The 12500-nt window shown below is 39.5% G+C and overlaps 1 protein-coding gene across 2 annotated transcripts in view; it reads left to right on the forward strand.

The window, feature by feature from the left end:
* plch2a (phospholipase C, eta 2a) overlaps positions 1-12500 on the forward strand; it is a 56804-nt gene that overhangs the window by 19560 nt on the left and 24744 nt on the right. The window contains exons 5-8 of one of the 2 annotated variants that reach the window (XM_017305668.1): positions 4683-4853; positions 6381-6474; positions 7197-7400; positions 11735-11855. In XM_017305668.1, the coding sequence (XP_017161157.1) occupies positions 4683-4853; positions 6381-6474; positions 7197-7400; positions 11735-11855 (590 nt within the window). Of the gene's footprint in view, positions 1-4666; positions 4854-6380; positions 6475-7196; positions 7401-11734; positions 11856-12500 lie in introns of those variants that run through there. The other variant, XM_017305667.1, reaches the window with a different exon arrangement.

Raw genomic sequence — 12500 nt, forward strand, 5'->3', positions numbered from 1 at the left:
TTTTTTTTTTTTAGTTTTTTTTTGCATGTTGAGAGAAGTGCTTCTCCTCTAACCTCACAAGTGTATATTTTAAAAAAGGTTGCATTTTCAGGGGAAAAAAACGTTTTGTGTGCTGAATTATTGTTCTGATGTCAGCTGCTGGACTTCACATCACATCACATTGAAGCAGAATCCTCAGACTSTGAATTAATAATGATATAAATRTGTTTCAGAGCCACAGCATTTAATCCTTCAGCGGTTATGGGTTGATGGTTATTCAGGATGCTCTTCTTCTTTTGCTTCAGGGTCAAAGATGTGTGTTTGTGCCACTGTTCATGTGTTTGTAGCCTTTTTCACACGTCTGAGGTGCTAATGTAAACACTGAGTTAGGAGTGCGAGACCAACAGTAACTTATTTACATAGTCGTGACGTAGCACGACTATGTAGCAGCGCATTCCTAAATGAGYTCAAAATAGGCAGAACTGATCAGTTGAAATCTCAAATGTCTGAGAATGAYACTGTGTATTAAAAGTAATGAACATGTTTTGTAGGCCACAGACCTATTTAGCTTGTTCAAGGAAGCATAACACTGGACCTATAAAACAAAGAGGCAACATTTATGTACTTTTTATTTAAAACACAAGAGCAACTACAATTCTTTATACTKCTAAAATATAATTGTATTTTACAGCAATAGTGATATTATTGGCAAAATGTACGATTTTGACTGATGGAGGCCTGGTGAGTAAAAGTCAGCTATTCCTAGTTCAGGTTTTCTTAAATTCTGCTTCAGTTGCAAGTAGTGTGACTATTTCAGCTGAAACAGTGGGAATCTAGGAAAGCCCCTGCTGAATTTACATGAACAAGCAGTTTTTAAGAGGCCATATTGTGCAGAGTATTATCCCCGTTTTTAAAAGGCATACTGCACACATGTGCTGTAAGGAAGGAACATGTGTAGGAGCACTGTGCTCAGGAATAGGTGTGCGAGAACAGTGCTGCTCTGCTCATTACTGGTGGAGGAAACTGGTCAGTTTGCCACTTTATCTGGAGATTGAAGGATTTTAAACCGTAGGAATGTTGTGATAAAGTTCTGTGGTACCAGAGCCTTTGATACCAGTAGAACCGGGTCTGTTTTGAGTGTATTCTATAAAACTCAAAACCTAAGACTTTCACTTCCTGCTCCGTGATAAGTAACTAATTACTGACTAACAGAAAAAGGATATTGGAGTCATTGCATCCTGATAGACATATCAATAGTTCAAGGATCTACTTTRAGTTATATCAGAAGAATTCAATAAACCTGGTCAAATTCATCACCTAGGTGACCATGATGATTTTCCGTGTTGTGTGCCCTGTTGTAGTGACCAATTGAAACGTGGTATTGCAGCACTTAGATGTACAAGGGACAGTTAAACTTTGTAGGCAGCAGCAGCTCTGCTAAGTGGTGAATTATTACCTCTGTCAACTCCCCCAAAGAACAAGCCTTCTTAGCACTTAAGTTCATGCATAAAACATGGTGGAAGCAAAAARGCTCAGAAGCTTTGTTGGTGTTCCCCAGATGCGCTTCCACTGCTTTGTTATCCTGCTGGCTCCAYGATGTGTCCTGTGTGACAATAATTGTAAATATGTATGCAAATGAACACATTTTTATGCCTTTCATCCCTTTTAGTGCAACTTCTGACTGCTTTTTGCCCATATTACAGAATAGAACAAAGCAAGAGTGCAGCATCTCTGTTAACTCTTGGAAAATATCTACTTGGACTGTGCTTGTCACTTTGTTATTGGACTGTCACAACTTAGCAGCGTCTATGTGCGATGTGCTCCAAGCTGTGCAAATATCTCAGCTGTACTGTTGTCCAGTCTCTCCATTTCTATCRAAAAGAAATTTTGTGTCTTGTTGGAAGGTTTTYGCCCACCAGGAAAAGTATGTAAAGACCATTTTTGGAGTCTTCTTTAAAATTGTTGTATAATGTATACATTTTATGTAAACTACAACTAAAGCCCTCAGCTAATGAAACTCCTCCGCAATCCTGCTCAGGGTCTACAGGAGTTGCCATGTCAGAGTACACATAGTATCTGCTGCTCTTGGATCAGTGTTGTTCTTTTTTTAACCACTCAGTGCTACGCAGAGGCCAAACTCCTGCTGGCACAGACGTCAGCAGTGTCCAGTATGTGGCTGCCTCCAGTGCAGTTTGGCATATGGACCCTTTATGGGCAGGATCACATGAACAGTAGTGTAGAATAATCTGTTGCTTATGATTATAGTCTAAAAATTCCTAAGAAAACTACTGATATCAAGTCAGGGAATAGATGGGATAAGTGGAGAAAACTTCCTTTTTGAGTCTTACCAAAATAACCTGCCAGTAATCAATTCTCCTCAGCATCGAATCGAATAGATCCCCACACAGGAAGAGAGGGGGATCAAGAGAGTGGAGTGAAGGAAGCCATCTAATGTTAAACATGAAAAAGAAACACTACACAGAGGTACTCTGCAGCCCCCACTCATCTCTCCATGTGCTTTTTCAGAAATTCACACCCACCAAAACAACTCACATGTTACCGTTGACCATCCGACCACCTAAACGTTGAGCTGAGTAAAATGCTCAATGTTTGGGTGAGCAYCTTGTGGGGTCTAAACACTGGTAGGGCCAGTGGTTTACAAGTGCCCGTCTGGGGTAACTATTGGGCCTCTTRGTCTGATTGTTCCAACTGCAACTTAGACATCTGGTACTTCTAACCATGTTCAGAACTGAAGAAGCATTTTCAGATAAAAAACAAGAGATGTCCAGTTGTCTTCTGCTTGAGCAGTTAAGATTAGCAGACTGGGAATGTAGAATAGATCATGAGTATGTACTGAGTTTTGTTTTACAGTTTTTCTTGTTTTTTTGTTTGTTTTTTGAATTAATTTATAACTTAGATTAACTTTGAAATTACTTAAAACTGTTGAAGTTTTGTTGGGAAATCTAATAGGAAATCAACTGTATATTTTGGGATCACTCCAGCAGATATGCCATACTGTGTTGTAGATMTATGGAGATAAAACGTTAGTTGGGGTGTTAAACTGGTGGGATAACAACTTCTCTGTATGATTTCTATAGGAGGCTGACACGGATGACAAACAGGGAACTTTGGGTTTCGAGGAGTTCTGCTCCTTCTACAAGATGATGTCGACCCGCAGAGATCTGTACCTGCTTATGCTNGATGTGTCCTGTGTGACAATAATTGTAAATATGTATGCAAATGAACACATTTTTATGCCTTTCATCCCTTTTAGTGCAACTTCTGACTGCTTTTTGCCCATATTACAGAATAGAACAAAGCAAGAGTGCAGCATCTCTGTTAACTCTTGGAAAATATCTACTTGGACTGTGCTTGTCACTTTGTTATTGGACTGTCACAACTTAGCAGCGTCTATGTGCGATGTGCTCCAAGCTGTGCAAATATCTCAGCTGTACTGTTGTCCAGTCTCTCCATTTCTATCRAAAAGAAATTTTGTGTCTTGTTGGAAGGTTTTYGCCCACCAGGAAAAGTATGTAAAGACCATTTTTGGAGTCTTCTTTAAAATTGTTGTATAATGTATACATTTTATGTAAACTACAACTAAAGCCCTCAGCTAATGAAACTCCTCCGCAATCCTGCTCAGGGTCTACAGGAGTTGCCATGTCAGAGTACACATAGTATCTGCTGCTCTTGGATCAGTGTTGTTCTTTTTTTAACCACTCAGTGCTACGCAGAGGCCAAACTCCTGCTGGCACAGACGTCAGCAGTGTCCAGTATGTGGCTGCCTCCAGTGCAGTTTGGCATATGGACCCTTTATGGGCAGGATCACATGAACAGTAGTGTAGAATAATCTGTTGCTTATGATTATAGTCTAAAAATTCCTAAGAAAACTACTGATATCAAGTCAGGGAATAGATGGGATAAGTGGAGAAAACTTCCTTTTTGAGTCTTACCAAAATAACCTGCCAGTAATCAATTCTCCTCAGCATCGAATCGAATAGATCCCCACACAGGAAGAGAGGGGGATCAAGAGAGTGGAGTGAAGGAAGCCATCTAATGTTAAACATGAAAAAGAAACACTACACAGAGGTACTCTGCAGCCCCCACTCATCTCTCCATGTGCTTTTTCAGAAATTCACACCCACCAAAACAACTCACATGTTACCGTTGACCATCCGACCACCTAAACGTTGAGCTGAGTAAAATGCTCAATGTTTGGGTGAGCAYCTTGTGGGGTCTAAACACTGGTAGGGCCAGTGGTTTACAAGTGCCCGTCTGGGGTAACTATTGGGCCTCTTRGTCTGATTGTTCCAACTGCAACTTAGACATCTGGTACTTCTAACCATGTTCAGAACTGAAGAAGCATTTTCAGATAAAAAACAAGAGATGTCCAGTTGTCTTCTGCTTGAGCAGTTAAGATTAGCAGACTGGGAATGTAGAATAGATCATGAGTATGTACTGAGTTTTGTTTTACAGTTTTTCTTGTTTTTTTGTTTGTTTTTTGAATTAATTTATAACTTAGATTAACTTTGAAATTACTTAAAACTGTTGAAGTTTTGTTGGGAAATCTAATAGGAAATCAACTGTATATTTTGGGATCACTCCAGCAGATATGCCATACTGTGTTGTAGATMTATGGAGATAAAACGTTAGTTGGGGTGTTAAACTGGTGGGATAACAACTTCTCTGTATGATTTCTATAGGAGGCTGACACGGATGACAAACAGGGAACTTTGGGTTTCGAGGAGTTCTGCTCCTTCTACAAGATGATGTCGACCCGCAGAGATCTGTACCTGCTTATGCTSACCTACAGCAACCACAAAGACCACCTGGACACAGATGACATCACTCGCTTCCTGGAGAATGAGCAAAAGGTAAACGTGTACTTTCACTGTGGTAATGAAAAGCTAGCTAATTTCTTACAATATTGATGGACAGTAGCTGTAAATGAGTACACAAAGGCCTCCTTATGTACAGGGACATCAGAGAAAATCTGACTGTCTTGGAAAAGTCATTTYAGAAAGTGAAGCTGGTGTATTGTATAGGGTCATCACACACAAAGGGATATTATATTTCACAGCGCCTTTACATTTTAAATGAACTGAATACTCCTTTTGCATGAATTATTCCGTCAGTGTGGCGTGGCGGAGAAGTGATCAGCCTGTGGCTCTGCGTAGGTACTCAGGAAGGCCAGATTGCTTTGATCTGTTGCCTTCATCTGCCTTGTTGGGTTTGGGGTCTCTCATCTACCTCTTGACAACAGACTGACGACTTCTCTCTGTGGGGTTCATATCACGCCAGTCTGCTGGCCAATCAAGTACAGGAACACCATGATCACTGAAGCAGCTGTTGGTAGCTTTAGCACTGTGGGCTGGTACMAAGTCCTGCTGGAAAATGAAATCAGCATCTGCATATTGTTTGTCAAGCAGAAGGAAGCATAGGTAACTCTAAATTATCCAACTTGATGGTGGTGTTGACTGTGGACCCTGTGGACCAGCACCAAGCAACATCCCAACACCAAATTATTCAAAGTGTTTTTGCTTGACCGTCCTCTTAAAGCTGCAGCTTCCTCTGTGGGACACKCTGAACAACCAGCATCTTTAGCAGTCTTACCTGTTATTATACAGGTCACTTTCTTTCTAAATTCAGAAAGCTCTCAGCATCTCAGGGGCTAAATCAATTAACCATTCAACCAATCAAGTTTATTTGTATAGCATATTTTAGCAAAAAGGCAGTTCAAAGTGCCTTATGTCATAAAAACACAAAAACAAAGAGTCATAAAAAAATCACAGTCTAGTAATGAACATTACATTTAGTTGAGTGCCATCATCAAAAGTTAAAGTTGGCAGGCCTTTGATGCAGATTGTAGTAATAATGCGCATGGGCTTATTTTCACTAAATTACTGAGAGCTCTATGATAGAATGAATGTTGTTTGTGATGGAACCACATTGATGGTCAAAAAGTCTAAATCACTTTTCAAAACTTATTTTTATTTGTTGGTGTTTATTTGAGACCCAATACTGCAACTTTWCTGTTGCAATGTTTTAGTTTTATTTTCTTTTTGTCCACTTATTTTATTGTGTTATTGTCTTTGTATAACACTTTGGCACAGTTTTAACCCATTTTTAAAAGTGCCATATAAATAAACCTGACACTGACAAAGTGACACATGAGCTGAGCTGTCAGACGACTGGCCACTCCTCTTTAATGATCACCAGCTTCAAACRGCAGCTCCCAGGCACCAGGCCGACTGTTTTTTTTTTTTCACCAGTCAGGATGGATAGAACAATGACATGGATGCACCTTAGACAACTTCATTTATTCTTTAAAAAGCGGTCTATTTTTTTGGGAAACAAAAGTATAATAGATCTTTTAGAGATGGCGTTTCCTCGTTTTGCAGATGACAAAGGTGACCAAGGACCACTGCTTGGAGATCATCAACAAGTTTGAGCCGTGCTCTGAAAATCAAAAGCAAGGCGTTTTGGGAATTGATGGTAAATATACATGAATTTTACATGTAGTCATTTTGTTTTAGGTTTGGTTCTAATTTACGTTTTATATATATATATATATATATAACAGTTTCACACATGCTTGAAATAAGACAAAACTAACTTACAAGTTACTTTTCAACAAGATATATGACTATGTTTTAAGTCAGTAATTCCTTCGTGTTAATGAAAAAGTTCATAGGAAAAAGGTCTTGTAAGTAAAATGATCTATAATGTTTCCCTTCTGTGTTAAATGAGAGAGTAGAGGGCATCGTCTTACTGAACTCTATTCACAGCTGCTTTCTTCAGATGATGGGATTGGAAAGGCTGGTCAGGATTTTTACGTCATTTACATGCTGGTGCAGCCTTTAAATATAAACATTACACTGAGATCACATGCAGAATTTCAGAAACCAGACAGAAAAGATGTTTTAAAAGATAAGATGTGGTTTTTCTGGCTTTGGAAACTCACATTGGCTCTGTTTTTACAGCACTGGTTATTGGTCTATTGTTAAATAATTTGGTAAAATAACTTTATTATGAACTATAAAACTGTAGGGCAGCATCTGTGACAGCTGTGTCTGTAAGGTGTTCCTATTAAAAGTTCACCTTGAAAATATTGAAAAGTGACGTTAAAGTCCATGATAATAATTTGTGCACCTGCCTGTAGAACTTTTCAACATTTACAAACAGAGTTCAGTCGAAACAATTTGATTTTGTTGTAGGTTTTACAAACTACATGCGCAGTCCAGCTGGGGACATTTTCAACCCAGAGCACTACAACGTGAACCAGGACATGACCCAGCCGTTGTGCAACTACTTCATCGCCTCATCGCACAACACCTACCTGATGGGAGACCAGCTGATGTCCCAGTCCAGGGTGGATATGTACGCCTGGGTGCTGCAGGCAGGCTGTCGCTGTGTGGAAGGTGACTCTCATAACAGTAATAATAATAATAATAATAATAATTTATTATTTCTGCAGCAAGCAGGAGAGAAGATTTGCTTCTGGTTATGGGTCTGTTTGGCTGGAAAACGTAACATAGGGATAATATTTCAGATTGTAATTAACTCACATTTTCATTCGAAATTATCCAGTTAAAATGTTTTTCTTTTTTTTCTTTGACGTTTGTTATGGAATGAAGATGTGAGTTTTATTGCATCAACAAAATCTAGAATGTTATGGCAACAGACTCGTTGTAAAATGAGAGCTGTGTTTCAGTAAATCAGATAATTAATCTGCAAACATTATGTTGCCAGAGTGCTTGTGATTGTTAGAGACTCAAATACTGTAGTCTAAATGCAGAGTATTTAGCATTTATCTCCCCCACAGTCTGCCTCCATTCAGTGGAAGTGTGGTGTGTGGGAATGTTCCTTGTTGTTGTCTTCCAAATGCGTTGGACTAGAAGAACAAAGAGTGTTGTGTCTAGTGAGCATTTGGAGCTTAATTTGTCTTTGTAGCAGGTTGAAGGCAGATCTATAATTGAACCCCCACCCACTTTACATCTGTATCTACCAACACTCAGTCCCACTCATAAAGTTAAAGTTAGAGRAGCTGTTCATATAAATACGTCTCAGGTTTGTTTTAAGCAGCTCCATCTGCTGGAAGACGATGGTTCTCCTCTCCCAGGTTTTAATAAAACATTGAATAGTTTCTGCATCTTTTGACGTTTTCTCTGTTTGAGGCAGTGCRTGTGCACCGTTACCTGTTAAACCAGTCTGTTTTATCCAGKTTAAAAATCGTGAAGAAAATAGACAAACTTTGAGCATAAAGCCATTTATAGCTTATGTTTCAGATTAAGAAATATTTTATTTTGTAATGGGGAAGCAAAGCAGCCCTTATGCTTCGAAACATTGCAGTGTGGTGCTCTAAATGTATATTGATGCACTGATGGAGGCCATATTGACTCGTTTTATGTGAAACAGTCTGATTGGAACTAATGGAGTGTCTCTGCAAAGTGACATTTTATCTTATCTAAATGTTTAATATTTAATCCAAATGGAAATCATTAGGTGTCTCTGTCTCCAGTGAGGAAATTGCTTTGTAATTGTTGTTCAGATTGGTGGAAAATGCTAAATTGAGAACTTGAACGAGAAGAAACTAAATTCTAAGAGTAAATCGGCAATAAATCAAATTTCAATAATTTTTTCTGAATAGCAAAACGTTACATGAAAGCTGTACGTTTTGTTACCACCCCGGCCTAAAAGCTCCTTTATTTTAAGCGTGGAACCATTCCCATGCTCAAAAACGTCAACTACGAACATTTCCACCGAATGTCTTCACCAAATTTCACCTGATATTTGAGTACTACATTTGAAGCAGCTCTACTAAAAAGGGGCTGTTAAGTCCTACTGAAATTATATTTAAATGAAATCTAAATTAAACTCAGTGGGTTTAAATTGCAAGTCAATCAAATGGCTTCAGTTGTATCAGGGGTGTCCAAACTTTTTGCAAAGGGGGCCAGATTTGGTGTGTTAAAAATGTAAGGGGGYCGACCTTAGTGGATKTCCTTTACATAGAACAGCAATACATTTAAACAAATTTSAGCAAGCCATTCTGTGTTTCACATTTGCTTTTTTATTTTAATTTCAGCGATCTTAAGCATGTCTTTTGGTTCATTTGAAACATGCATATCATATGCAATTGAATAATCACTTCACTTTTTTAACACTAACTTTTTTCTAACGGTTAAAMAGAAGTAATTGTACTCTTGAGTGCAAATTACATTTGAAACATAAAAAACGGCTGCACAGTGAGCTGTTGCCTTGCAGCAAGAAGGTTCTGGGTTCAATTCGCGGCCCCGGGTCTTTCTGCATGGAGTTTGCATGTTCTCCCTGTGCATGCGTGGGTTTTCTCCTGGTACTCCGGTTTCTTCCCACAGTCCAAAAACATGACTGTCAGGTTAATTGGCCTCTCCAAATTACCCCTAGGTGTGAGTGTGTGTGTGGATGGTTGTTTGTCCTGTGTGTCTCTGTGTTGCCCTGCGACAGACGGGTGACCTGTCCAGGGTGACCCCACCTCTTGCCCGGCACGCTAGCTGGAGATGGGCACCAGCAACCCTCCTGACCCCACTAAGGGACAAGGGTGTAAGAAGATGGATGGATGGACATAAAAAAATATTTCACCATGGCAGTTCAATATTTACAGAATCTTTAAACAAAATAACAGAAATGAGCAAGTAATAGTCATATCAACAAGTGCAGGGCTCATTTGACATTAGTAACTATAAATGTTGATTAAATTTTTAAAAGTTTATTATTCTGGAGTGAAAACTGAAAACTTGTCTGAATTTATGACAGATTTTGATCTTAAAAAACAAAATTTATTCAGAGACTTATTGTAAATGACAAATAACTTGTCTGCATTAACGTGATGGGTGACACTGAGATCTGGACTGCAGCACATAGGCCAGGTCTGGCGCAAAGGCAGTGGTATTGATCGGCAAGATGTCTCGTAAGTGAGAGTCCGTTAGCCGTGTCCTCACACGGCTCTTATTTAAGTTCATAACCGAGAATGTCTTCTCACACAAATACGTCGACCCAAACGGTTCCACAACATGTTCGTATTGGAGATGTTTAGCACACAGAACTTGCTGATGAATGATACAATGGAGTTTTACAGCTTKACCCCCTTCTTCACTTACTTTGTTGCTTATTAGTGTTGCTAATCCACTTCGTTCGCCAGTCATGGATGGTGCGCCGTCTGTAATAATCCCAGAAATTTTATTCCACGGGAGTTTCATATCATCCACGGCAGAGCAAACAGAAGAGAATAAATCTGTTCCTCTCGTTTGGTTTTTCAGGCTCTTGAGGTYAAGTAGCTCTTTGGTAACATTCATTTCGTTGTCCACTCCTCTCAAACAAATATGTAACTGAGCAGTGTCAGAGGCGTCTGTGCTTTCCTCGCAAGCTAGCGAAAAAAAGTCAAACTCCTTTCCTCTGACTCCCAATTATCTTGATGTCTGATGACACTTCTTCAACCCTGCGTGCCACAGTGTTACGTGCCAGGCAGACTTTGGCAAACTCTTGCAGCTTCTCAGGACAGATTTTCTTCACCATAGTCATCACGCCGTCTTTGATAAATACATCCTCGTTGAAAGGTTTGCAATGCTTTGCGATCTGCTCGGCTACCTTGTAACTAGCCTCATTTGACTCTCAGGCTCTTGCAAAATGTCGCTGCTGTGAGAGTAAACTAGCTTCAAGTTGCTTCTGTTTTCTCGCTGCGTTCCTTCCCTGTGATCTTGTCGTATATGTCAGCATGTCTTGTTTGGTAATGTCGCTTCACATTGAACTCTTTAAAAACAGCCACAGTCTCTTTACAAATGAGGCAGACACWGTTGTTGCGTATGTCAGTGAAGAAATAGTCTAATTTCCACCCATCCTTGAACCGTCGGCCCTCGCAGTCAACTTTCCTTTTTTTTTGTTGATAGTCGCCATTTTAGAAAATTATGGGGAAAGAGTCACACGGRCTGCTGCCCTCTAGTGGGTAAATGAGGAACAGCATTTAGTGTGTAAGCTATGCCATATGCAGGTAACAGTACTGCTGCCCGATATATTAATTCTACGTGCGGGCCAGAYGTTATTAATTTTATGACAAAGGCTGCGGGCCGGATGAAATTTGACCACGGGCCGCATTTGGCCCCCGGGCCGGACTTTGGACATGCTTRAACTAAAGAAACCCAGCACAATGCTTTATTTTCCATAACATTATCTCTTCATTGCCAGAGTAATAGTCTGTTCATTTAGATGATCTGCCAATAATTCATCCTTTCACTTACAAAGGTATGATGATGGAAGTAAGCAGCAGGTCTGATAACTGAAGATGTCTTCAACCAACCTAGACTTGTTCAGAACTTGGCAAACAAGATCTTAACTTTAATTTCTCTGTTAAAGCAGCTAAATGATCTTACTTTCAGTACTGGGCAAACAAGCGAAGAGAAGCAGTTTTTCACATGTCAGCTGACCAGGTTTGCAGGAGCAAATAAAAAGCTGCGGTTAACGGAGTACCTGAAGATAAAAAGGTTTTGGGTTATGATGTCTTGACTTCACCAAAACTAAAATCAACCAAACGCTTTGATCCTTTTTCTCCTCTTGTTGTTTTCATCCCTTTACAGACTTGTCACAATCAGACGCCTTCTTTCACTCATGTTTTGTCAGCTTAGGAAGAAAACAGTCTTATTTATGCAAATAATGGCATTATTTGCATAAATCCCTCTTACTCTATCATAAGCTCTTCTGCTCTGTGTGCTCCATTTTCCCGCAGTTGATTGCTGGGACGGCCAGGATGGAGAGCCCATCGTACACCATGGTTACACCCTGACCTCCAAGATCCTCTTCAAAGACGTCATCGAGACGATCAACAAGTACGCCTTCATCAAGACAGAGTACGTTGAAACTCTCTAGTCTCCTCTCGTTTCATCGTCTGGCCCGTAAATCCACTTTGAGGCAGTTGGAGCACTTCAGCAGCTCACCGTGTCATTTCCTCATGTTCTGGTAATGGTAACTTAACAAAGCGTGAAGCGTGACCGTCTGCCACTGATCATGTTTATCGGGAGACATCGGTGCTGTCAGTTAATATTTCAGTGCTTAAAGGGAACTGAGGGATTTCTCCCCAAATGTTTCACATCTGATTTCCTCTGATCAAAACGTGAGATGAACTTTTTATAGAAGGTTAGAACAGCCAACCACAGTTTTTTTTTCAGTTTGGATTAGCTTTATTTTTTCTTTTTGCATTTTGAAAATCCTTAGTTTTAGTTTCTAATAGTGTTAGAAATGTGTTTGTCTTGATGTAATGAGTAACATGGATAAATTAATATAGATCGGTATCAAAAGCTGGGCAGAAGATAGACAAAACAAAGGCAACAAATGTAACGATGCAATGAGTAAATATGTGATTCTAAAGTAATTAGCAAACATCTTTTCAACGCTGTTTATGTTAGTTTCTTTTTTTGTAATGAAAGTTGTAATTTTCCACAAATTTGATCTGGTTCCACTACAAGACTCCTGCTTTTATAACTATATAACTATTT

This window comes from Poecilia reticulata, linkage group LG7 (genome assembly GCF_000633615.1).
Source record: "Poecilia reticulata strain Guanapo linkage group LG7, Guppy_female_1.0+MT, whole genome shotgun sequence".
NCBI lineage: Eukaryota > Metazoa > Chordata > Actinopteri > Cyprinodontiformes > Poeciliidae > Poecilia > Poecilia reticulata.